This window comes from Perca flavescens, chromosome 14 (genome assembly GCF_004354835.1).
Source record: "Perca flavescens isolate YP-PL-M2 chromosome 14, PFLA_1.0, whole genome shotgun sequence".
NCBI lineage: Eukaryota > Metazoa > Chordata > Actinopteri > Perciformes > Percidae > Perca > Perca flavescens.
Window position 1 is genome coordinate 33,014,385 of NC_041344.1, and position 26,535 is coordinate 33,040,919.

Consider the following 26,535-nt stretch of genomic DNA (forward strand, 5'->3'; position numbering starts at 1 on the left):
GAACAAACTGCCTCTCCAGCCAGCTGTGTGTCCATGAAGAGTGAGCGGTCCATGGGTAAACCTGAGGACTTCTCAAATGGACCCCAACCTGCCAGTAAAAGGTGAGAATAAAACAATGACAATAAAAAGAAGTGTTTTTTAGAACAGCATTGGTCATTTGTTCAAATACTTTCAACAACCTAATTAAAATTTTACCTGAACAGAGCGAGCTCCCATGGTTGTGTGAATAATGACTGTTCTCTCGGAAACCAATGCAAAAGTAGCATGACATTGTTAGGGTGAAATTAATTTGTTCATCTTCAGAAATAGGTGGATCTGGAAGCTTTGTGACATAGTGACTACTTGCAGGGGTAATTGTACTCTAGCTGGCAAAATGCTGGCCAGCCAGTAACATTGCCAGCCACAAAAGGCCGCCAAGATAGCAGTCTCGCTAACTAGACAAGAGACATTTAGACATAAATATATGCATTAAAATATTCACTATTATTAGTTTTATTTGTAATATATTTTGAGTTGAAATCATAAAGGCTACATTCAGACTAAAGGCAAAAGTGGTCCAAATCCGATTTTTAGTTTTTTTGTTTGGGGTCAAGTGACCAGGTCAGACTTGTGCAGAAGTAGTGTGAACACTCAAATCTTGCCCAGATCAGATTTTTTTTCAATGCGACCGCATTGTGAACAACCAAGGTGGATTTGATGCGACTCAATTACCTCAATAACCCTTGCTGCGCCCTCTCTATACGCGGGGAGGGGGCGGGGCCCCCTGCTCCCGGTGCGGCTGTTAACCTGGGCGGACTGTCACTCAGTATGCCCCAACCGCGTCGCGTCGCCAGGGCGGGGATCGGCTCACGTAAAAAGGCGATGTCCGACCCCCCCGACCCGTCTGTAAACACGGACCAAGGAGTTTAATGCGCTCGCAAGTCAGAGGGTCGCCCCGTGGCGCAATGAAAGTGAGGGATGGCACGCGCCGGCTGCCAGTAAAAGGTGAGAATAAAACGATGACAATGAAAAGAAGTGTTTTTTAGAACAGCATTGGTCATTTGTTCAAATACTTTCGACAACCTAATTAACATTTACCTGAACAGAGCGAGCTCCCATGGTTGTGTGAATAATGACTGTTTGCTCAGAAACAAATGAAAAAGTATCATGACATTGTTAGGATGAAATTAAAGTGTTCATCTTCAGAAATAGGTGGATCTGGAAGCTTTGTGACATAGTGACTACTTGCAGGGGTTAGAGAGCTATTGCTATAGCTGGCTTCATTATATAAAGGGTTATATAAAAGTGGGGTAGATGTGATAGCTAACTTCATTTAGGACTCTCCAGCTCTCTGTTACCACAGAGGTCAGCCTTGTCAAGACCATTTATTAACAGCCAAACTCAACTTATTTTGTAGGCCCCCTGTTAGAATTACAATTGTTGTAAATCATGTTAATATCGGAGAACAAACATATTAAGAACTTTAAAAAATAAGTTAAATGCATACCCTAAATAAACTTAACAAACTAAAGAAAATAAAGACAAACTCACCCCATTTGCACAAATAAGGGTGATGTAATGATTAAATACATGGTTTCCCAGAATATTCCGATCCGCCCAGAAGAAGTCCAGTGGTTCCAGGCAGGCTGCATGGTGCCCAGCATCCTCAAACAAACATGGACTCCATATTTGTGGTCTGTACATACCTCCGCTAGAAATGAAATTATACATAACCATTCACAATAGATGACGAGATGGATTGAGGCTATATGATTTTAATATCGGTGCTTATTTAATATAATATTTTTCACAGATTCTTGAGGAGAACATTGTCACTTTTGTGAAGGAAGAATTGAAGAAGATTCAGAGGATTTTGAGTTCAGATCACAGAGAATGCTCAGAGAAGCAGGGTGAGGAGGAGGAGGAGGAGGCGGAGGAGGAGGAGGCATTTCTCAAGATCACACTGAACTTCCTGAGGAGAATGGACCAGCAGGAGCTGGCTGTCCATCTGCAGAGCAGTAAGACGATTTGAATCTACCACTAACAAGGCTGTTTGCTTTTTATTGACACAGAGTATGTTAAGAAATGGACCTAAATGCACTGGAATGATTTAACTGGGATATTTTTGTTTCCAATAAAACAATTGAACTGTCTTTTTCAGTCTTCATCTAAATTTGAAGGCTTACACTGTGTTCCTGTGATAGCTGTCAGATTCAAACTGCATGTTTTCATATTGCATTAGAGGAAAACATGCTGCTGGTATTTATAAGGGGATTTCCTCACAAAATGTATATATTTTTTAATAGTCACAGCTGAAATTGCACAAAATTAAAATTATACTGTAATTGTATTATGTTTGTTATTCTGTACACAGATATTGCACATCTGTCTGTCCTGGAAGAGGAATAAAAAAACATTTTAAAGTGCGCCGGGGTAGCTCAGTTGGTAGAGTGCGCCCCGATATGGAGAGGTTTATACCTCGACGCCCAGTGTTCAAATCTGACCTGCGGCAGTGTCCTGCAGGTCTCTCCCTGCACAGCTGTCAATAAGCACCAGACCTATTTGAATTACTAAAAGATGTGGGATGAGATACAAAAGTCTGGAACCAGAGAAACACTGGATGTACAGATCCATTGAGCTTTTTAGCTTCTAATATTTGGTTTTGTGGCACATTTACTGTATAGTTTAGTTTGAACCATCTTATCAAGGCCTGTAGGTAGCTGTTTCCAGCTCTCATAATCTCAATGTACACCAAACCCAAACACCAGAGAGACAAAGTTAGTGACTAATTGCATCAGAAAGTTGAATATCTAGCAGTTAACAAGCCAGGTATGTTTCTCTGGATATCTAATTAGCTAAAAGCACACCCTCCCACTTCCATAAGACATTGTCAATCAAAACAGCCCCACAATGTGTAAAGCCTTTAGCATCTTGGCATCGCCTGCCAATGCATTGGGCAGCAGTGAGACAATGAAAGCTGTTACAGAAGTTCAGTTAGAGTAATAAATAATTGTGTTTGAAGGCCAAAACACTGCACAATGGTTTAAAATACTCAAGGAAAGGATTTTATATCTCTGGAACGGTATCACTGCCAGACTGATTTAAACTTTGTTATATGTATTGTGAATGCATAGTGTCCTGTATCATTAATCAAGCTGAACTGTGATCTGTCTATCATTTATTTGTCTTCATCATCCAGAAACACCTGCTATGTCCCAGAGAAAACTTAAATCTAACCTGAAGCAGAGGTCTTATGGTGTGTTTGAGGGGATCGCTAAAGCAGGAAATCCAAAACCTCTGGATCAGATGTACACAGAGATCCACCTCACAAAGGGAGGGACTGCAGAGGTCAATTATGAACATGAGGCCAGACAGATTGAAACAACATGCAGGAGAAAACACAGACCAGAAACAATTATTACATGTGAAGACATCTTCAAAGCCTCACCTGGAAGAGAAGAACCAATCAGAACAGTGATGACAAAGGGATTGGCTGGCATCGGGAAAACAGTCTTAACACAGAAGTTCACTCTGGACTGGGCGGAAGACAAAGCCAACCAGGACATCCAGTTCACATTTCCATTTACTTTCAGAGAGCTGAATGTGCTTAAAGAGAGAAAGTACAGCTTGGTGGAACTTGTTGATTACTTCTTTAGTGAAACCAAAGAAGCAGGAATATGCAGGTTTGAAGAGTTCCCGGTTGTGTTCATCTTTGACGGTCTGGATGAGTGTCAACTTCCTCTGGACTTCCTCAACACTGAGATCCTGACTGATGTTACAGCGTCCACCTCAGTGAGTGTGCTGCTGACCAACCTCATCAGGGGGAAACTTCTTCCCTCTGCTCGCCTCTGGATAACCACACGACCCGCAGCAGCCAATCAGATCCCTCCTGAGTGTGTTGACATGGTGACAGAGGTCAGAGGGTTCACTGACCCACAGTTCAATTCAATTCAATTCAATTTTTATTTATAGTATCAAATCATAACAAGAGTTATCTCGAGACACTTTACAGATAGAGTAGGTCTAGACCACACTCTATAATTTACAAAGCCCCAACAATTCCAACAATTACAGTAATTCCCTCAAGAGCAAGCAGTGCGACAGTGGCGAGGAAAAACTCCCTCTTGGGAAGAAACCTCGGACAGACCCAGGCTCTTGGTAGGCGGTGTCTGACGGGCCGGTTGGGGGTGTGATGAACAGTGGCAATAATAGTCACATTAATAATGGAACAGAAGGAGAAGTACTTCAGGAAGAGCTTCAAAGACAAGAAGCAGGCCAGCAGAATCATCTCCCACATCAAGATATCACAAAGCCTCCACATCATGTGTCACATCCCAGTCTTCTGCTGGATCACTGCTACAGTTCTGGAGGACGTGTTGAAGACCAGAGAGGGAGGAGAGCTGCCCAAGACCCTGACTGACATGTACATCCACTTCCTGGTGGTTCAGTGCAAAGTGAAGAACATAAAGTATGATGGAGGAGCTGAGACAGATCCACACTGGAGTCCAGGAAGATGATGGAGTCTCTGTGAAAACTGGCTTTTGAGCAGCTGCAGAAAGGCAACCTGATCTTCTATGAATCAGACCTGGCAGAGTGTGGCATCGATATCAGAGCAGCCTCAGTGTACTCAGGAGTGTTCACACAGATCTTTAAAGAGGAGAGAGGACTGTACCAGGACAAGGTGTTCTGCTTCATCCATCTGAGTGTTCAGGAGTTTCTGGTTGCTCTTCATGTCCATCTGACCTTCATCAACTCTGGAGTCAACCTGCTGGCAGGAGAACAAACAACATCAACATGTTTCTACCAGAGTGCTGTGAACAAGGATTTACAGAGTCCAAATGGACACCTGGACTTGTTCCTCCGCTTGCTCCTGGGTCTTTCACTGGAGACCAATCAGACTCTCCTACGAGGTCTGCTGACACAGACAGGAAGTAGCTCACAGACCAATCAGGAAACCGTCAAGTACATCAAGGAGAAGATCCAGGAGAATCTGTCTGCAGAGAGAAGCATCAATCTGTTCCACTGTCTGAATGAACTAAATGATCATTCTCTTGAGGAGGAGATCCAATAGTCCCTGAGTTCAGGAAGTCTCTCCACAGATGAACTGTCTCCTGCTCAGTGGTCAGCTCTGGTCTTCATCTTACTGTCATCAGAAAAAGATCTGGATGTGTTTGACTTGAAGAAATACTCTGCTTCAGAGGACGCTCTTCTGAGGCTGCTGCCAGTGGTCAAAGCCTCCAACAAAGCTCTGTAAGTAATAAGAGTTGAAAAGATTCAATATACTTACATTTGTCCTTTCATATTCAATGTTTTTTTCTCGTTGCTTCTTCAGGCTAAGTGGTTGTAACCTATCAGAGAGAAGCTGTGAAGCTCTGGCCCCAGTTCTCTCTTCCCAGTCATCTAATCTGAGAGAGCTGGATCTGAGTAACAACAACCTGCAGGATTCAAGAGTGAAGCTCCTCTTTGCCGGACTGTGGAGTTCACACTGCACACTGGAAGGTCTCAGGTTAGGGTTCATCAACATGGTCAGCAGATGGCCATTTGTATGTTACCATGTTACCATTGACATGTATCGTGTTGTATCTTACTAGATTGTCAGGCTGTATGATCTCAGAGGAAGGCTGTTCTTCTCTGGCCTCATCTCTGAGCTCCAACCCGTCCCATCTGAGAAAGCTGGACCTGAGCTACAATCATCCAGGAGACTCAGGAGTGAAGCTGCTGTCAGCTGGATTAGAAGATCCACATTGGAGCCTGGACACTCTCAGGTTGGTGGGGTGGGGGGTTGCTGCACGGCAGAACTAATGTATAATGAAAGGCTGCGGAACTGGAAACAAATGTTTGTTATATTTCAGCCTGGGTTACATTGAATAAAGGTAAATCCTTCATTGTAGATTATACCCGGGGGGAGTCCAATGGTTGAAACCAGATCTCCGGAAATGTAAGTGTATCTTCAATTTAATTCATGAAATAAACTGCTCTGTTTGCATTCTAAATTTATTTTAACCATTGCATGCATAGCACATCTGCAGTAATGTGTTTTGTTCTTTCTTCCAGATGCCACTGACCTCAAACTGGACCCAAATACAGCACACAGATATCTCTTCCTTTTTGACAACAACACAAAGGTCATAGCGTTGACTGAGCCACAGCAATATTCTGATCATCCAGAAAGATATGACGTCTGGCCCCAGCTGTGGTGTAGAAATGGCCTGACTGGTCGCTGTTACTGGGAGGTTGAATGGGATACTGAGGTTAATATAGCAGTGACTTACAAAGATAATGATGACTGTTTGTTTGGAGGGAACAAGCACTCTTGGAGTTTGTACTGCTGTCAAGATGTTTACTATGCTTGGCACAATAAAAGCAGCATAACCATAAATCCTCCTCCCACCTCGTCCGAGAACAGAGTGGGAGTGTATCTGGACTGGCCTGCTGGCACTCTGTCCTTCTACAGTGTCTCATCTGACAAACTGATCCACCTCCACACCCTCTACACCACGGTTACTGACCTACTCTACCCAGGGTTTGGGTTCTGTGTGGGGCCAGGCTCCTCATGGTCTCTGTGTGAGCTGTAAACCAGCAGCCAGTGCTGAAGAAAGACAACTGCTGTCAAGCTACAGTAGTTGAAACTGTGCAGGATCACATGCACACATGGACAAATTGTGAACACGTTTCAGTAAGAGACTAAACAAATATGCAAAAAATTGGAAGTTGAATTATGTTAACAATGTTGCGTTAAAAGCTGCTCAAATCAATACTGTATTTTATATTAATAACAATTGTTTAAAACTAAAACTTGTAATGTAAAATAACTTGACTTATTGTGATGAAGCCAAATAGAAACATCATTGGACTCTGCAGCGTTTTAGTGCCGTTATGTGGACTGTTCTATTGTTCCTACCCTGCATGAGCAGGACCTGCAGTCATCCAGGACAGATCCACTGCCCTGTATAAAACAAACTAAATTTGCAGTGGTCAAAGAATTATCTACTACCCCAAAATATGAAGCAACAATTACATTTGCTCTCACCACAGATGGATGAACCTCCAGAGCTACAGTACAGAGATCAACTTAACTGTTCAACTTGAAAAATAGAAGAAGCATTGAAGTATGAGCATTAACTGTTACAGAATGTAAACAGCTCAAACTGCACTGTTGGCTCTAATTTAAATGATGAATGGGACATAAATATAAAATATATTTAAATAAATTAATATATAATATTTATTTTTTAATCAGTACCAGCTACATTTTTTAGAATGTTTTCACACTAACCATACAGTATGTAATTATTTGTATGTTGGAAACATTTTTTTCCAATAAAAATATCGTCCCTTTGTTTGAAGGGACTACAAAATAAATTAAGATGCGCCAATCAAAATGTGTTGATGTGTAGTTTGTGTGCAGTAAGCATTAGTTACTTTTAATTCTGCAGTGAATCTGGAAAGAATTCAAGTTGACTTATTCTGAACTTCATGTTTGGAAATAAAACATTTCACTGTATGCTGTCCAGCAATAAGATGAATGTAATCATTACACTTATCTAATTTATAACAACAGACACAATCCCATTTCTATTCAATACGGTGGATAAGATCAGTAAAACAACCCCACCCACACCAGTTTCCAGCTTTACAACAGAGGCTTTTTTGACTAACAAAGATCAAACTAATCACAAATGATATCACTGTGTCCATCTCCCCCGATCCCTCCCACCCTCCACTTCTTTCTCATATTGATCACAAAACTATCAGACACCTTTTTCATTCCTTTAATCCCGAGATTCTCAGATATAATGCTGTAAATTGTTAATGATTTATGGATGTACTTTTTATTTCACAAGAACACACTATGAATGTAGAAAAGGCCCCAAAGTTATGTTGGTGTTGCAATTATTTAGTAGAGTTGACTGTATTGTGTTTTATGTTTCACGTTTACTCTTGTTTATTCAGTGCTTGTAACAGGGTAGCCAAAGCGTGTGCTGATTGGTATATTATAGGTGACGTCACACAGTTAATAAGCAGTGAGATAGTTAGTTGGTCAGTTGGACCGTAATTGTAAGCAGCATCTTGCTTCAGAGTGTGCGTAAATGAGAAGAAAACCACACTCGCACTCAAACGTACATAAAGGAAAGAGAAAGAAATAAACGGAAAGGAACATCTCTCAGCTCTTCATTCATTTATGCTCGGGATATTTGGCCTTAAGTTGTGTTCTGGCAGACACACCTGCATGAACCTAATGATAACCTTGTAACTAGCACCTAGACTGAGCATCTACCCCTTATCTACACTACATTGATGGTCCTTCGAGCCGGATCACTGGGTTTACGTCAGAGATGGAACTACATCCAGAGTATGATGCTAGTGGTGCACGTCCCGAACGGCATACTCGCCCACCTGTGCGCTACGCAGATTATGAGGTCGATCATCTGGGCTACATCGGTCAGAGGTACAGAGAGGAATCAGAGAATACTCACCAGGAGGGAAAGGCCAGGATGACATCCCTCACCTCCCCTTATGACTCTCCCCTTCACCTGCAGAGGCGGGATGCTATTCTTCAAGAGATGGACCTGGGCTATAGGGCTGAGAGCCAACAGTACAGCCAGAAGAATCAGCTAGTCCCCCAGCGGTTTCCAGAGAGAGTTTAGGGAACAGTTATGAGATTACTCTACTCCCCTACCTCCAGCGCTGCACCCCCATACATCCACATGAGGACAGCCGAGTTGAGTAAGACGACATTCGTCATGAAAGACGCCTCCTGCAGCAGACACAGCGGCACATGGCATCAGATTTAGTTGAGCTTAGAGAGCTGCGAGCATAGATGGAGATGAGACAATTAGTAGATGCTGTTTGCAACATACAGAGTCCAACATCTCTTCATACCAGAAAGCCAGAATTAACGGTGATGCCGCCGCAGCCACCTGTTGAAAGTGAACCTAAAGCTGAGGAAGAGGATGATTGGCCTGCACCACCGCTATGGCCAGCCCCAGTAACGGATGAGCTGGTGACCCACCTATGCTACATCCGCTTATTAGGAGAATAGATGAGGCTCCAAGAATTAAGGAAGAAGCACGGCCACCCCCACCTCCTGACATGTTCGTGGGCCAGCCACAAGTTAGCCACTCAGCCCAGGGGACCCATCCACCTCCCTGGTTCAAGCCCGTTCAGCTTCGGCCGCAGCCGCACAGTTTACCTCCAGCTGAGCCCAAGTACTCTACAGCTTATAGTGGTCAACGGAGTGAGCTTGGGTTGCAACCCAACGCCCCCACAGCAACATTCAGGCATGGCGTTGACACAGCCCCTGCCCTTCAGATCACCTCAGGGTCATAACTCCAACGTCCCAGAGCCAAGTTACCGTGGGCCACGCCCAACAATCCGCAACTTCTCAAGTCGGGACCCAAGTGAGTTTGCACGGCTCAAGATTTCATTGGAGAACCTCTTACCACATGATGCATCTGAGCTGTTTAAATACCAAGTGTTGGTCGATCACTTGCAACTCAGAGAAGCCAGGTTAATAGCAGACGCTTACCTTAACTCCCCAACACCCTTCTCAGATACAATGGTTGCCCTAAATGACAAGTTTGGCCAACCATATCAGATAGCGCTAAGGCGTATTGCTGCTGTGATGGACTCACCAGACATAAGGCGGGGAGACTTTGCTGCATTTGAGAAGTTTGCACTCCAGATACAGTCACTTGTGGGAATGCTGAAGACACTAGGCCACGAGGGTGGAACTACAGTGTGGCTCACATGTTCCTTGTCTGCTGAGCAAGCTGCCACCTGAGCAGAGAGCCGAGTTTGCTGTACCATCAGGGCACACAGACCCACACCTTAACTAACCTTGCAGAGTGGCTGAAATATGAATCTTGGTGCCAGGACTCTGAAGGACAGCTGTGAAAGGAGCTCGGGAGAAGCCAGTGTCCAGACCTGAGGGTAGGAAGGGTAAGCAACCCACCACTGTCCTCCATGGTGTGAAGGACGCCACTAAACCAGAGGCTCCAGTGCCAAGCAGCCCCTTCAAAGGGAACAAGAGCAAGCCATACTGTCCATTCTGCAACAACGAGGAACACTACCACAGTCAGTGTACAGAGGTATCCAGGCTAACAAAGGATCAGCTGACCGAATGGATAAAAAGCAACAAGAGGTGTTGGCGTTGTGCACGGCCACACCGGGCGGCTCAGTCTAACTTAAAAAAGACATGCAGCCTCTGCCAAGGCAAACACCTCCAGGTGCTGCATGAGGTGAATATGAGGCCATCTAAGGAGGCAGCGTCAATACAGGCAGCAGAAAGCCATGGCACAAGGGGCACAACAGAGGTTCTGTATCTGGACCGACCCACTGAAGGCAGTCGGGTCCTTCTGAAAGTCGTCAAAGTCCCGTACACCATGGTGACCAATCGATCAACACCTATGCCATACTTGATGATGGTTCAGAGAGAACTATGCTGTTGCCAGATGCTGCAGAGAAACTAGGTGTGCAGGGGACTCAAGAGGACTTACCACTATGCACAATTAGAGAGGAAGTGCAGACCCTCAGGGGTGCATCAGTGTCGTTCTCCATTTCTTCGCCGTCGAAGCCAAAGACCAAGTTCAAGATTACGGGTGCATTCACCAGTGCTCGCATTGGACTAGCTGCCCATACCTACGCGATGGAGCAACTCCGGAACACCTACAAGCACCTTATTGGCCTTCCCATACGGACCCTTACAAACGTTAAGCCCCTGCTTCTCATTGGGAGTGACCATCCCCATCTCGTCACTCCCATTGAACCTGTCAGATTGGGACCTCCAGGTGGGCCTGCTGCCATCTGCACAAGGCTGGGCTGGACCCTGCAGGGCCCGGCGAGTGTAGCAGTGTTTGTTTACAGCAGTAGCACCCCAGGTGAGCGAGCTGATGACATGACACTGTCCCATTCAGAAGCGAGAAAGTAGTTACTCGTTCAAGGCAGGACCAAGAGGCCATCAGCATCCTTGAGACCAAAACCATCAGGGTAGAGGTTGATAGCATTCTACGTTACGCCACCCCGCTGCTCCGCCGGAGAGACATGCCGCTCTTTCAGGCTACTAAAGAACCAGTCATGCCTAGTTTACGAAGTGTAGAAAGGCGACTGGCCAGAGAGCGTGCACGGGCAGAAGCTTACAGAGTGGAGATGGAGAAACTGATAAAGGCAGGCTCTGTCATCAAGCGTGGACCGGAAGTTCCAGCCGAGGAAGGTCGTGAGGCATGGTACATCCCTCACCATATGGTGAGCAATAATGGCAAGAAGACCTGCTATCTGCCCGTCTGCGCCTTTTCAAGCCTGCTTTCTATTCTACAGGAATGGATTGCTTCGGGCCATTTGAGATCAAAGTGGGCCGACGCTGGGAGAAGAGATGGGGGATCATCTTCAAGTGCCTCACAACTAGGGTGGTGCACTTGGACCTCCTTACCTCTATTGACACTGACGCCTTTCGGCACAGTCGGTGCTCAACCTGTTCCTGAAGAAGTGCTTCGCACTGTAATTACTGAGGTGGAAGGGATCCTCAACAGTAAGCCATTGGGTTACATGTCTTCAGATGCCAGCGACCCAGATCCAGTGACTCCCAGTGTTCTTCTTATGGGGCGGCCTGATGGTTCGCTACCTCAGGTAGTCTACCCACAAAAGTGAGCTCATCTGTCGCCGCCGTTGGAAAAACTCCCAAGTTTTGGCTGACCACTTTTGGGCCAGTTTCACCCGGGTCTATGTGCCGGGTCTGCAAGCTCGCCAGAAGTGGCAGGCTACACCAGCTGATATCGCAGGGGATTGTGTAGTGATGATCGCTGATCCACACTTCCAAGGGCCCTTTGGCCCATTGGGAGAGTGGTCAAGACTCATCCCAGGCCTGATGGGCACATCAGGTCCGCTGATTTTAAGGTGAAGGAGAGAATCTCCACCCGGCCAGTTGCCAAGCTGGTTGTCCTCCATGCACTTCCTTCTGGAGAAGATGGAGATGGTTCCACTCCTGCTACTACAACCCAGCCATAGAACTTTGTTGCCTTTATTGATGAGCAAATGTATTACATACATTTGGGGGCGGCTGTAGAAAAGGCCCCAAAGTTATGTTAGTGTTGCAATTATTTAGTATAGTTGACCGTATTGTGTTTTATGTTTCACGTTTACTCTTGTTTATTCAGTGCTTGTAACAGGGTAGCCAAAGCGTGTGCCGAATTGGTATATTATAGGTGACGTCACACAGTTAATAAGCAGTAAGATAGTTAGTCGGTCAGTTGGACCGTAATTGTAAGCAGCATCTTGCTTCAGAGTGTGCGTAAATGAGAAGAAAACCACACTCACACTCAAACGTACATAAAGGAAAGAGAAATAAATCAACGGAAAGGAACATCTCTCAGCTCTTCATTCATTTATGCTCGGGATATTTAGCGGGATGTTCTGGCCGACACACCTGCATGAACCTAGTGATAACCCTGTAACTAGCACCTAGACTGAGCATCTACCCCTTATCTACACTACAATGGCAGTCAACACAATAAAGTGCTACTCTACAGACTCTAAAGTCAATGAGATTTAAATGAACAGAACAAAGTGTTACAAAAGAAAGAAAAGAATAGTAAAATAAATAAAATATATATACCTAAAGCCATACTTTATATAAAAAATATTATTATATTTAAAATATAATCCCTATGCTAGTTTTTTTCCTCGCCAAAATGTAGCCTAACTATTTAGCCACCTTGCCGTCTAATTTCTATGATGCAAACTGTAGACAAATGTTCGACAGAAATGTCGACACAGATCTCCAGCAGTCCAGCCGTGTATTAGTGTTAAAAGATGTTAACAGAAAGCAGATTGTCTGACGTTACTAAATTATGGATGTAGAAGTTGAAGATACAGAAAATACTTTGGAGAAAGAACAACAATGGTGAAAAGTAGGAGCAGGGATTTATTATCTTGGAGCGACGACAAGGTGGAACTCTGCCACCCTGGAGTTTTCAAACCAAAACGGGGGCAGCGGTGTTTCCAAATGTCTCTGTTTTAGGAGTTCGGAAACACTGCAGTAGTGTGAATGCAAGGCGTAAACATAGCAAAAGATATTAGTTTTTAAACCAAAGCGTAGCAGTGTAGATGTGGCCTGAGACTGACCAGATGAAGGCTGGCTTTTTGCTTCCATCCCATCAGGTTTACTGTCAGCCATGCTGGCCAATCACCGGCTGCTTGAGACAATCACACCCGCCTTCTCTCTCTGCTGATTGGCCACTTCTCCTGGTCAGAGCCAGTCTACAGAGAGCCTGTTCACTCCCTATTCAGCCCCATTGTACCGAATTTGATTGCAGTTCCACCAGAGTTCCACTGGGGGTGATTGCGGGCGAGAGCAAAATGAATGGGAGTCTATGGAGCTAGACGGCTCTTTCACCTGATTGACGTATTTACTAAACACTTAAATGTAAATTGTTGATATTCCAAAAGCAACATTATTTCAAGTTTGAGTAGTTTATTTCCATGTACTCATAAAGGGAATAATAAGTAATGAAATTCCTTGTGCCAGCTCAACTTTTAAGAATAAATAATAATTGCATTTTTTTTATTATAGGCAATTTTTAACATAATTAGGCATCTTACCAAGTCTGTTTAAGTCATAGGCTACAACATTCGTTTAGGCTAGCCTATCTGTGTGCCTATCCATCCATGAGATATGTAGACTATAATAAAAAATAAAACAGACAACTGGACAGTTTTGGAGAACACATTTTAATTTTTAGAAACATGAACATGAAACTTTGGAAACTGAAACTAGAAAACTTTACATGGTACATAAGCACATGTTCACTCTCTCTCTCTCTCTCACACACACACACACACACACACACACACACACACACACACACACACGCACACACACACACACACGCACACACAACTACTCTCTCACCTTGCGCATGCATCTCTTTAAGCATCTTCTAGACATTGGAGGGGTTTTAGTGCAGAAATAAACCGTCCAACTTCACACCAGGTCAATATTTACAAATTAAACGACAAAACCCCTCTTCTGCTTGGATTAGACCATAGTCTTTCTGTTTTACCTCAACTGGTATGTTGTAATAGAAACAATTTGAGATGGAATGCAGGTTCAGATATGTGTAATCTCAGATATCTTCAGACAGCATACATTCTGATCCTGCCAATATCTTCAATGTTTCAACCATTTGCTTTTTGTCTCTGTAGATTGAAATCTACTGAACAACATTCACCGACGATGCCCAATCACAGTATCTGTGCCAACTTCTATCAGTCTAATGATGGTGAACTCCAGGGCCTATAATTGTTTGACAACTAACTGAGCCATAATACTACTGTCTTGAAGCCAACTAGTAGTAGGCCATGTTAGCAAATGCAGATAACAGAGCAAAATACATCATAAACTTAAAATAATAAAATAAAATTGAATTTCCACAGTACACACATCAAATCATGAAATGAAGATGAAATGAATACATTAAAATCCAATAGGACACAATGAAATGAATTAATAAATAATGAATTATTAAAAAAGAATGAATAAATAATACAGAAAAAAACCCAGCAATGCTTGTTACTCCAATGCTGGATGCATGGACACGAACCTGTCAGCCAGAAACCTGCAGAAACCCTCGTGGTTCGTGACAATGTTAATGGAAACCTTAAAATGCAAACAAATTTGAACTTGGAAATAGCATGAAATAATGTAGTGCCCACACGCATGTCTGGTATGGTTTGTTTTATTTATTCTGGAGAAACCATAGTAACACTGATCATACTATAGCATGGCCTTTATATTCATATTTCCTTACCTCAGGCATCATTACATTGCACACAAGGTCGACATCTATGACGTCTTCATTGTAGATTATGGCAGCCTGTATCAATATGCTAATTGGGGCGGCAAAAGAGAAATGAATCTTGGAACAATAACTTTTTGCATTACTAATTGTATGTTTACTTAAAAGAGTTGTTATTCATAAACAGTGCATTATCACTAAATCAACTGTACAGTGTGTATTCATATCAAATTCAGTTTTCTGGCATCCAATGTCATGCCTATCTGATGCCATCTTCAGATTCCTTATTTGACTGTTTATAGAGGGTAGGTATAAACAAATCTACATAAATAACATGCAACTTTTTCCAAAATCACTAACATTTTCAACGCTGAAATGACTATTTGCTTGACGCAAAAGCTGTCGAAGTTCCAAAGATGTGGCAGGATGTCTCCACAGACCCTCCGTCCCATTCTGATGGAGAACCCTCAGAGTCCTACCAAGACATGTTGTTAACTATACATCGAGAAGAGTACAAAAGTACTAGAGCACATGTAGGGGTAAAAAACAATATATCAATGCTTCAACAATATCAACAATGCCTGCACACTCTATGTGCAGCCATCCTTTACAGGACTCACACTGTACCCACAGCAGATTTTCCACTTCTGGATACATTTAGCTAGATGTGAAGAACACAGGGATAGTCCAAGATCTACAAAACAAATGTAACTTTTATACCATATTTATATCTTAAGATTAAAATTAATGACATACTGACCGTCCACTCTCAAGCTTCTGGAACACATTAATGTCCTCCGCCATACACTGATGTGTTCTCTCCTCTCTTCCTAGGTAGAAAAGACATGTCCACATAAACATTTATTTGCAATTCTTTAATTAATAATTAATTAATTTCATGCAGTTTCAAGGATGTTCAGACACTATATAACTGGTCTGACTGAGCGTTGGCTGTATGTCAGCTGTACTTGAAAACAAATCCGGAACTATTAATGTCACGCTCTGGACGGGGCAGGACACAAAAGCAGAACACAGGGCGAGTTCAATAATACTACTGTTTATTAGAAAATGAACAATGTAGATGGTGTTCCGTCGTGGAGGTTATGGGAGTGAGTATGGGTAGGTTGTGGCTCAGCAGAAGTACAAACGGCAGGCGAGAATAGTCAGAAACAGGCTGGGGGTCCAGAGACACGGAGGGCAAGGTAGAGGTCGGCACGAGGAGTCCAAACAGAAGATCCAGTTGAGGAGGGAACAAAAGCAGTGACCGGCGGTGGAGGGAGAACGGCGTGTGGCTGAAACAATTATCTGGCGGGGACTGAAGGCAGACCTCTCCCTAATATAGGGAGAGTGGCAATCAGCCCCAGGTGCGTGGACTGGAGCAGGTGTAGTAGATTTGTAGTGATTGCAGCAGCCTTGGTGCCGGGGTGCCTTCAATGGTAGTGGGGATTCAGGAAACTGAGGAACAAAAAGAGACGGACGGATACAAACAACACAGACACAAAAAGGGGCAGAGGCAAGGGAGACATACAAAAGGGAAGGGGAGACAGCTCAGGGAGGTGGGGCCCTGACAATTAATTAAAAGCACAAGTTATCTTTATTAACAATTCTGACAAACAACTTTGCAAATTTGCAAGTTTTTTTACATGTACAATTTTATGTAAAACAATCTACATCTTTTATCTAAAATAAAACAAATAAACATTTCAAAGATGTACAATGATTCAAAGATATACATTATTCTAAATATACATAGTTAAACATTGAGAAATATTCTCTCTCCATTAACCATTCCAAACATGCACACACAATGTCTGACTGTCCTGAGACAGTGTCTCGGTGACACAGGACAGTGTCTGACTCTCCCGGGACAGTTTTACTACTGTGAGTCTGTTCAGCTTTTACGTTACAGATATCACACAGAGCTAATGAACAAGTCCAGATACATAACACAGTTTGCAATGTGCAGCTCAGACCACATTTTAACTCACTATATTCACAGTTACTGTAATTACTTAACATTGTGCCAAAATATGAATAATAACGTTGCCATCAGTGGGCTTATTTGCTAGCTAAACACCGCTCCAACACATAGACGGTACCTTAGAACATTATGTGAAACAGCTGATTTAACGTCACCGCTCATTTAACATACAGTTTAGAAACAAGACAAAATGCTGAGGAAACATTAGTACCTTTTTCATGTTGGTTTTGAAAAGTGTTGAATAAAGATTAAAAAGGGTGGAGAACAACAGCTGGGGAGGGCCCCATGCCTCTGTTTAACTTGGGCCCCCAAAATGCTATATCAGCTTTATTGGCCAGGTTTGCGTGAAACAATTTGATTCTGGTTAATCTTTGCTCTCAAAGTACAACACTCACTTAACATAGAAAGAATAATATAAGAAAGGACAGTAAGAAATAGCCTATAAAAAAATACTGTTAAGTATGCAGTATAACAACACAATAGAATTTACAAATTTACAAAAAATATACAATAACAATTGAAGAGAGGGAAGGAATAGTGCAATATCAGTATAGTCTGAGATTTAAGATTTCAATATAAATATAGTGCAATCCGCCTCTGTCTGTAAGTGATGCAACAGTATTAACTGTTGCAGGCGGACATGACCATGAGGCTGGGCTGCACTGTCAACATTAAAATAACATCCCCATAATCTGTGGGTAGAACCTTCAAAATAAAACATTTCACCAAATAATTTCAAGCTTTTTGGAATACAAATAAAATGTGTTTGAGTACTACTGCATATCTATGTTTACTAGCTGCAGTTTTCATATATCTCGATTTTATAACATAATGTAATTTTAAACTACATTGGTATTGCTTTTCCCTCCAACAACGTAGTACGCTCTTATTTTGAAGACACGATTATAATTCCGGGTAGAACGCAATCGTCTACGGGTCTTGGTCTTGCCGAAGCCATTGCAGTACATGCATGGTGCAGCCATTCAGTTCATCTCTACGAAAATCATTTAAAGACCAAGGTAAGGTAACACAGCTAGCAGTGTTTGTGTTGTTCATCTGTTTACATTCTCGCGGGGTAACGTTAGACAGAAATAGTGACTTTCACTTTAAATTGCCTTTTAAAAGAATTTGGCTTAAAACCTCACTGACTTTTACATTTCCTTGAATAGCTTATCAATAACAAAGTATAGTTAACGTTACATATAACGTTAGAGTATGACAATTGACCAATTCCTAAGTAAGGTGTATAGGGTGTAATAACCTGTATAGGGTGTAATTACCTTACAATATCATTGCTAAGTTAGTTTAATATTTGACATTCGTCCGTTTAAGATCCGTGTCAAAGCCTCGATTTCCGCAGTATGTTGGAGAGCAAATTTAGGGAGACGTTTCACCGTTTTGGTCAACTCAAAATCACCTAAATGACGATTTAGTTGAGAGCGCAATAGACATGTCTGTCCAACGCGCCTGTCACTATAGGTGTAGCTAGCTAGTTAGGGACCGTCGTCTTTTTTTTTTTTTTTTTTTTTTTTGTTTTACCTTTTTATTTATTCAAGGATTTATTCAGTCCACTGAGAGGAAGCCTCTAGTCTAAGAAGTCTAAGTTTTATTTGAATTAGTTAAAAATCCGTGGGAATTCTGTGTCCACAGATTCCGTGTGGCCCTGCTTATGTGGCTCTTGTGTGGCTCTTTGGTGCTAGTGTCTTTATCATGTATACGTCCTAATATTCTAATTACGTTAACAGCATTTTTAGGAAATCCTTACCATCAGACATCCTTCACTTTTATACAAGCATTTCTCAGGAATCTTAAACTTCGAAACAGATTAGTAAACATTGTATTAGTTTTTTCACAAACAATAAAAACAAGTTATTAGTTCTGGTTTCTATGTCACAGTTATTTTACATTTCCGGTTGTTAGTATTTCTTTGTATAGTTGTAAACTGCACACTAATCGACACTGTCTGTCTGGCGTTTTTTCTACCCCTCTCCCACAGCTGTGAAATGTGTGGTATCTGGGCTTTGTTTGGCAGTGATGAGTGCCTGTCAGTTCAGTGCACTAGTGCCATGAAGATCGCTCACAGGGGCCCTGATGCCTTCCGCTTTGAGAACGTCAACGGCTTCACCAACTGCTGTTTTGGCTTCCACCGGTTGGCCATTGTGGACCAGCTGTATGGTATGCAACCCTTACGCATCAAGAAGTTTCCTTTCTTGTGGTTATGCTACAATGGAGAGATCTACAATCATCACACGGTAAGATATGCTTGCTGCTTCTCTGAAAACTATAGAGCTCAACGGTCCTGCCCCTCCTCCGAGAGACCTTAGGTTCCAGAAGTAAATTTCCCATTCATTTCTCCCATTAATGTTAGCTAACGCGCTAGCTAGCTAGCTACACTCAACCATAACATGATGTTGTAACTTTCAGCACTTCTCATTTCATAAAGGGCCCCGGCAACAAAACGTGTCTTTGTTTATGTTGTATAATGTGCTGTTGGATTGCATTTGATTTTGCCATTTTGTCTGCGATCAGACACGAATTCTGGGAAAAGGATAGCTCGCTAGCGCGCTAACGTTAGCTATGCTAGCTAACACCAGCAGTCAGAAACAAACATCTATGATCCAATGTCTTTTTTGATAATCTACACGTTTTCTTGCCATGGCCTTTTCTAAAATAAGCCATGGTAAAATATACTATAATCCGTTCAAGGAGTTGATAAGCAGACAACAAAGCTAGTTGGTAATTTGTCTACTTCCACTTTATAAACTATACTTCCCTGCGGGAGCTGTGAACTGATTTATCGATGTTTAGCTACCTAACGTTAGCAATATATCTTGTGTAGAATACAGGACCAGCAGGGCAGAGGGAAGTGTCAGGGAGCAGAGTATAGGCTTCTCTCTCTTTGGTTTGTGCATCCAGTTGAACAACAACTCTGATGTCTGATATTTTAGGCTACAGTGTGGTAAAAGCTGAGTAGACTCATTCACAGACAGTGGAGGGCAGCTTCTTTTTGCCCCCCAGGTGGGTGTTCCCATAGTGCTGTGACGTCATGTGAAAACTATCAATACACACACTCCCACACTTAGTGCGTTTACATGGACGTAAATAATTGGTGTTTGGTGCGTACAATAAACACAGTAAGAGGAAATCAAAAATACAGTAAAAGCAAGTACTGTAAAAGTCAAAAAAACATAAATGTAAAATAGGAAAAAATCACTATAAAATCATTTCAAAAATACTTAAAGTGCTCATATTATGCTATTTGGCTTTTTCCCTTTACTTTATTGTTATTTATCTTTTTTTTGTGCACGTTATAGGTTTACAAAGTGAAAAAGCCCAAAGTCCCCCCCCAAAGGGACTTACCATCTCCAACAGAAAACACTGTTCACAAACTGCTCCAAACAGCTCTATTGTAGTCCAGCCTTTACTTCAGAGACAAACGTGGTCACTTTGGAACACACGTTATAATGCTCGCCTAGCTGCTAGCATGGCACGCCCTTATACTCTGTTTCTGACTGGCTAGTAGTCCTTACCTAGGTACTGTCAGGGCACGCCCTTATACTCTGCTTCTGACTAGCTAGTAGTCCTTACCTAGGTACTGTCAGGGCATGCCCTTATACTCTGCTTCTGACTGGCTAGTAGTCCTTACCTAGGTACTGTCAGGGCACGCCCTCATACTCTGCTTCTGACTGGCTAGTAGTCCTTACCTAGGTACTGAGCATGTGCGACTCCCAACAAAGATGGAACAGAAGTGAGATGTCTCACTCTGTAGCTAAAACAGAGAGTTCAACACACAGGGTGAAAAGAGGAGCTGCAGCAATGTGACAAAATGACAAAAATATGGTGTTTTTTGAAAATTAAACCATGTAAACCTATTTTGGTCCAACCTCTTAATACAATTGAGAGCAACCTGAAAATGAGCATAATATGAGCACTTTAAACAGTATACACAACATATCTGTTTTAAAATGAAAGAGCTGTCAGATTTTTTTTTCTACTTGCCCAAAGTCAATTTTTCCTGGCCCTTATACAAATTAGGGCTATAATTTTAAAATTAGGGCAATAATCTAATTTCGATTTTTTTCAAAAATATTGCGATTGCGATTCAATATGCGATTATTTTTTAAGCTCTTGGTCTTCTGTATTATTCAACAAAAACTATCAATAAATCATTGTATAGTATGAACAACACAAGATTAGATAGATTAAACAAACTGTTCTTTCCTGGAGGCCAGGTCTGGATGTGATGATGAAATTAGGTGATGCATGAATTTATATGAATGAGATCTTTTATTTAACTACTTCAATCACAGTAGTATACTGAGCACTGACCAAGCCTGGTGGAAACATTTATATGAAAGTCAGAAACAAATCGCACGAACTAAAGTGCAGACTGCAGAAATATAAAAACAAATGTGGCTTTACCACACTTAGTAGTATTTAGATTATTTAATTATTATTTACATAAACATATGTAACCATGTGGATTGCACTTTTTAAACACTGTCTTTGAACTTTACTAGACAGTTAAATGAGTAAAAATATGTACATTGGTGTATTTTTTTTTACAGCGCACAAAGAGGAGCTGCCTCCAGCCCCTCCCTCCCCTCAGGAAGTAGCGTGCCGTGTGCCTGACAGCGTCAACGACGCTGCACTTGCTCAGAGCGGCTATCGTTACGTTAGCAGTAGCATGCAGGTGTTGCGGCCACGCTCCTGTGAAAGCTCCCCGAACGTCATTTATCAGAGTCTGGTTGTTACCCCTCTCCGCAACAGTCTCCTCCACTCCATATCTTTATAACGGAGCTTACCGCTAACTGGAGCTAACCGCTAATCAGAGCTAATTGTTGCTAACCGAGCCTTCAGTTCTGCGTGCCTGTATTCATTATCTGCATGTATGGACTGGAGCCTGAATAAAACCCTCACAAGTTTAAAACTACAACTCAGAGTTGTTTGAATGACAGAAATCAGCTCAAGGTACGGCGTAGCGTTAGCGTGCTGAGTTGATGCTTTCTCTGCGGAGTGCAGACTGATTTGCTCTTGGGAGTCACGTGACCAAATCGCAGCCTTTTTTTTTAAATTGTCAATTTGATCTTTACTGAGAGTGTAAAAACACATCACAGACAGTGCCATTGATGAGTTAAAGTTGATACTGAAAGTGGAGGGTATTATCTAACAAAAACTACAGTATATCTTAGTAATAACATCAGAACGTTGTTGTTCTTTTTTTCCCATTCCTTCTGTTCCTTCCTTAATTCAGCTGTAATTGATTCACATTATTCTGTAGTAGAAATGTATCTCAGTTTTTGCTCTTACCTACTTACTTCTTCCTGAACAAACAAAGTGACAGAAAGAATGATAAAATCAGCTTTAGTTATCTCTGACACTTCGGTATGGAGAGAACCAAACTCTGGCCATGCCAAAATAATGTGAACTTAGTTAGATCCGTGTTTTGTCAGTCATAAGAGAGGTATGAACGTTTATGTGAAGAAACCAGGACACCTTAAATAACCATGTTTGTGGTATTTCTCCAATTGTCCTTCAGCTGCAGAAGCAGTTTGGCTTTGATCATCAGACCAAAGTGGACGGTGAGATTTTGCTCCATCTGTATGACCGCTTTGGCATCCAGAAGATGGCTTCTCTCCTGGATGGTGTCTTTGCTTTTATTCTGCTGGACACTGCCAACAACAAAGTCTTCCTGGGAAGAGATACGTACGGTGTCCGGCCTTTATTCCGACTCCTCACAGACGATGGATTTCTTGCGGTCTGCTCAGAAGCCAAAGGTAATGGGGAAGTTTAATACCCCTCCTTGAATCTGGGTCTCTTATACTCCCTTGAGAAGTGTTTTAAAGCTTTTTAGCATTGCTTAACTTTGTTGTTATTCTGACCACAGGACTTACAGACATTACCCATGCCATGGCTACCCCTGCCAACATTGTTCCCTTTCTCCCTGGGTACTTTGAGGTCTTTGATCTGAAGCTGAACGGCAAAGTTCAGTCCATTCAAAAGGAGCGGTTTCACTGCTGCACCAATGAGCCCGCTCATGCCATCTACGACCATGTGGAGAGACTGCCTACAAGTATGAAACTGTCCATTGCTAACTAGGGCTGCACAATATATCGTTTTTTTTATTGTCATCGCGATATCAGCTGGCGCCATAAGCATTTCTCGAAACGCTGCGACATATTGCCAAAGATGCTCAGAGATTTTTTGTGTTTAATAGAAAGAAAATATCATTAGAAAACTACACTTTAAAATGTTACTGTTATCCTTTTTTTTAGTGGTGCCTTTATCTTCAATGCAGTGTTCAATTTGTTCAATAAAAGAATATAGAAATATTTTCCTTTTCATTGTTTAAAATCAACAAGCAATGTGTTGTATTTTAGCGGGATACTGAGAGCAGCAGAAATGCAGAACTGAGTACACTTTAATATCTGTTTATTTATCGCAAGTAATATCATCGAGAAAAAAAAAAAAAATATATATATATATATATATATATATATATATATATATATATGTATGTATATGTTAACAGGTGTTAATTTAGTCAAACATTTTGTTTAGAATGAATTTTTATTAAACTGATGTCTCCACAGGTTTTGACGAGGAAACAGTGAAAAGCAACATCAGAACCCTGTTTGAGAATGCTGTACGGAAACGTCTCATGGCCAGCAGGAGAATTGGCTGTCTTCTGTCAGGTAATTTAAATTGATGCCACCTTTGTACTCAAACAGAGAGAGAGAGAGAAGATGGCGCTAGTGTGCATGGCAAGCCGTCTGTCTCCGTCTCGTCTGCTTAGTCTGTTGTTTGCTATCACTGTATTTATCTACTGTCAAGATGTTTCTGCTTTACTCGTTTATGATCGCCAAGCACTTATCAACATTCGACTATCTGCTGACTTATTGTCTGAAAGACATGCTTTGGGAGATTGCTGGACCTCGAGGATTCCTCCTCTGCTGTCGAATATACCTGAGCACCTGCGCCGTTCACCTGCTGTTCTTCCCCGTAAGAAACGCTACAGACGACGGGGAAAGCGTGGAGGTGTGCTGGTCAGATTCAAGGCTTACCTGGCGCTCACCTGTGTGACGTGTCCTGATGGACGCTACGTTCCTGCTGCCGGGCGCTTGCTGGGGATGAGAGACCGCTGGCTTCGTCCCATTGTCCCTGGCTCACGGGTTATCTCCGAGGCCCACCTGCTGACAGCACCACGGGCCGGGTCAGTACTTGGATCTTCTCCCATGCGTGCTCGGTTCCGCCGAGGTGGGGTGGATTTTTTTAACCTGCGCCCGCTAGATCGTGCGGCGCCTCCAGCCAGTGAGGATCAAACTCTTCGCCTTGCTTTGTTTAATGCTAGATTGCTAGCCAACAAGACTTTTCTCCTCAATGACTTCTTCACTTCTCGTGAGTTGGATTTTATGTTCTTAACAGAAACCTGGCTTCATGATGGCGAGCTCACGCCTTTTTCTGAACTTCCTCAGCTCCCCTCGGACCACAGGTAAAGGTGGAGGATTAGCCGCTGTGTTTAAGTGTGCTTTTCCATGTCGGGAGATTCTGTTTGACAGCTGCTCCCGCTTTGAGCTGCAACTGTTTGAGACACATCTTCCAGTGACTGTTTTATGTGCTGTGGTTTATCGACCTCCAAAGTTTAATAAGGATTTTATTCAGGACTTTGCAGACTTTGTGGCTGGAATTGTTTTGAAATATGATCGCTTTTTGATCGTTGGTGATTTTAATATACATGTGTGCTGCGAATCCAGACCGATGTCTAAGGATTTTCTTAATCTTATTGATTCTTTTAGTCTCACGCAGTCTGTCACTGGCCCGACGCACGAAAAAGGACATACGTTGGACCTTGTGCTGTCATATGGCTTAGATGTTGCCATTAGTGAAATATGCGACACATGCATTTCAGATCATCTGCCTGTTTTATTTACTATGGTTGTCCCCTGCTCGGACACTTTATCTGTTTCCCCCGCACGTTGTGTCCGTGCAATTAACCCTCAAACTGCCTCACAGTTTTCTGCTGCTTTTAAAAACTCAGTGCTTTACAATCTTGGTGATTTTCTTAATGTGGAGGAACTCGCCAACATCTTTGACTCTAGTTGTACAGAGATACTGGACTCTGTTGTCCCACTGAGGGAGAAACGCACAAAAACTCTTAAAGAACCTTGGCTGAATGACAACACCCGCTCTCTCAGACGGGCCTGCAGAACAGCTGAGAGAAAGTGGAAGAAGGACAAACTTCAAGTGTCATTTCAAATTTTAAAAGACTTATTACATAAATACCAGGGAGCAGTTAAATCTGCTAAAACTTATTTTTTATCTCACCTGGTTGCTAGTAACACCCAGAGGCCTCAGGTTCTTTTTAAAGTGTTTAACTCACTTATTAACCCTTGTGAAACTGACTGTGCTGTGCCATCCACATTGTTGTGTGAAAACTTCCTGAAACACTTCATAGATAAAATTGCTGGCCTGAGCTTTTCATCCCCTGCTTTTACCAGTGACCCTCTGTTACCTCTTTATGCCCAGCTGTCTTCCAGCAGTTTGAGCCAGTTTCACTCCACCTTCTTTCTGACATAGTCAAGCAGCTTCGTCCGGCTAATTGCCTGCTGGATAGTATCCCTGCACGCTTACTTAAAGATGTTTTTAACACTGTTGGGCCCAGTATTTTATCCTTGGTTAACTCATCTCTTAGCTCAGGGTGTGTTCCAGCTGCTTTTAAACATGCTGTTGTGCAACCACTTTTAAAAAAGAAACATTTGGATCCGTTAGTTTTGTCTAATTTTAGACCTATTTCTAAACTACCCTTTTTATCTAAAGTCTTGGAGAAGGTTGTTTTTAATCAACTTCAATCATTTTTAGATGATTTTAGTATTCATGAAAAGTTCCAGTCTGGTTTTAAGCCACGTCACAGTACTGAAACTGTCCTCCTAAGAGTCTACAACGACCTTCTCTTAGCGGTCGACTCAGGAAACTCCGCTGTTTTAGTGCTTTTGGATTTGACTGCGGCCTTTGACACTGTCAACCACTCTATCCTTTTATCCTGACTCAAACAAAGTGTTGGCATTACGGGCATTGCCTTAAAATGGTTTGAATCCTACTTGACAGATAGGAGTTTTGCTGTCCACATTGGTAACTGCTCTTCATCTGCTGCCCCTCTTTCCTGTGGGGTCCCCCAAAGTTCCATTTTGGGACCCATGCTATTTTCTTTGTACATGCTGCCCTTAGGGTCCATTTTAAAAAAACACAACATTTCTTTCCATTGTTTTGCAGATGATGTACAAATCTATTTGCCTGTAAGAAACAATGAGAAGGAAACTATCCAGCCGTTGTTAAACTGCTTGAGTGATCTCAAAATATGGTTGGATCAGTCTTAATGACAATAAGACCGAAGTTTTTGTGTTTGGACGTGCTGAACATTTCAGTGCCTGTGTAGATACTCTCGGTACTTTAGGTTCCCAAATTCGTCCTTTTACCAGAAATCTGGGAGTGATTTTTGACAGTGCTTTTAAATTTGACAAACAGATTAGTTCTGTTGTTAAAACTAGCTTCTTCCAGCTGAGACTTTTGGCTAAGGTCAAGCCTTACCTGCTAGGTAAAGACTTTGAAAGAGTCATGCATGCATTTATTATGTCCCGTTTGGACTACTGTAACTCACTGTATGTTGGATTGGATCAGTCATCCCTTCGTCGGTTACAGTTAGTCCAGAACGCAGCAGCTCGACTTTTAACCGGGACTAAAAAGCGTGATCATATTACACCGGTTTTGGCCACGCTCCACTGGCTT

The 26,535-nt window shown here is 42.3% G+C and overlaps 2 protein-coding genes and 2 long non-coding RNA genes across 4 annotated transcripts in view; 3 read left to right on the plus strand and 1 right to left on the minus strand.

Moving 5' to 3' along the window:
- Nucleotides 1–1,862, plus strand: LOC114567566 (uncharacterized). Its single transcript, XR_003694196.1, has 3 exons — nt 1–101; nt 1,582–1,673; nt 1,793–1,862. It is a non-coding gene; the product is annotated as an uncharacterized LOC114567566 (long non-coding RNA).
- A 2,817-nt stretch (nt 1,863–4,679) lies between these two features.
- On the plus strand, nt 4,680–7,076 carry LOC114568639 (stonustoxin subunit beta-like). Its single transcript, XM_028598246.1, has 5 exons — nt 4,680–5,229; nt 5,312–5,485; nt 5,571–5,744; nt 5,871–5,917; nt 6,034–7,076. Exons 3-5 carry the CDS (start codon nt 5,584–5,586, stop codon nt 6,552–6,554), a joined length of 729 nt encoding a protein of 242 aa, XP_028454047.1. The 5' UTR covers nt 4,680–5,229; nt 5,312–5,485; nt 5,571–5,583; the 3' UTR covers nt 6,555–7,076.
- An 8,072-nt stretch (nt 7,077–15,148) lies between these two features.
- Nucleotides 15,149–18,120, minus strand: LOC114568693 (uncharacterized). Its single transcript, XR_003694310.1, has 3 exons — nt 18,033–18,120; nt 15,532–15,601; nt 15,149–15,246 (listed from the first exon to the last, which is right to left on the minus strand). It is a non-coding gene; the product is annotated as an uncharacterized LOC114568693 (long non-coding RNA).
- asns (asparagine synthetase) overlaps nt 17,682–26,535 on the plus strand; it is a 45,101-nt gene continuing 36,247 nt past the window's right edge. Inside the window, exons 1-5 of the mRNA XM_028598328.1 lie at nt 17,682–17,771; nt 18,749–19,004; nt 22,292–22,529; nt 22,640–22,825; nt 23,346–23,447. Coding sequence (XP_028454129.1) covers nt 18,756–19,004; nt 22,292–22,529; nt 22,640–22,825; nt 23,346–23,447 — 775 coding nt within the window. The 5' untranslated portion in view covers nt 17,682–17,771; nt 18,749–18,755. The remainder of the gene's footprint in view (nt 17,772–18,748; nt 19,005–22,291; nt 22,530–22,639; nt 22,826–23,345; nt 23,448–26,535) is intronic.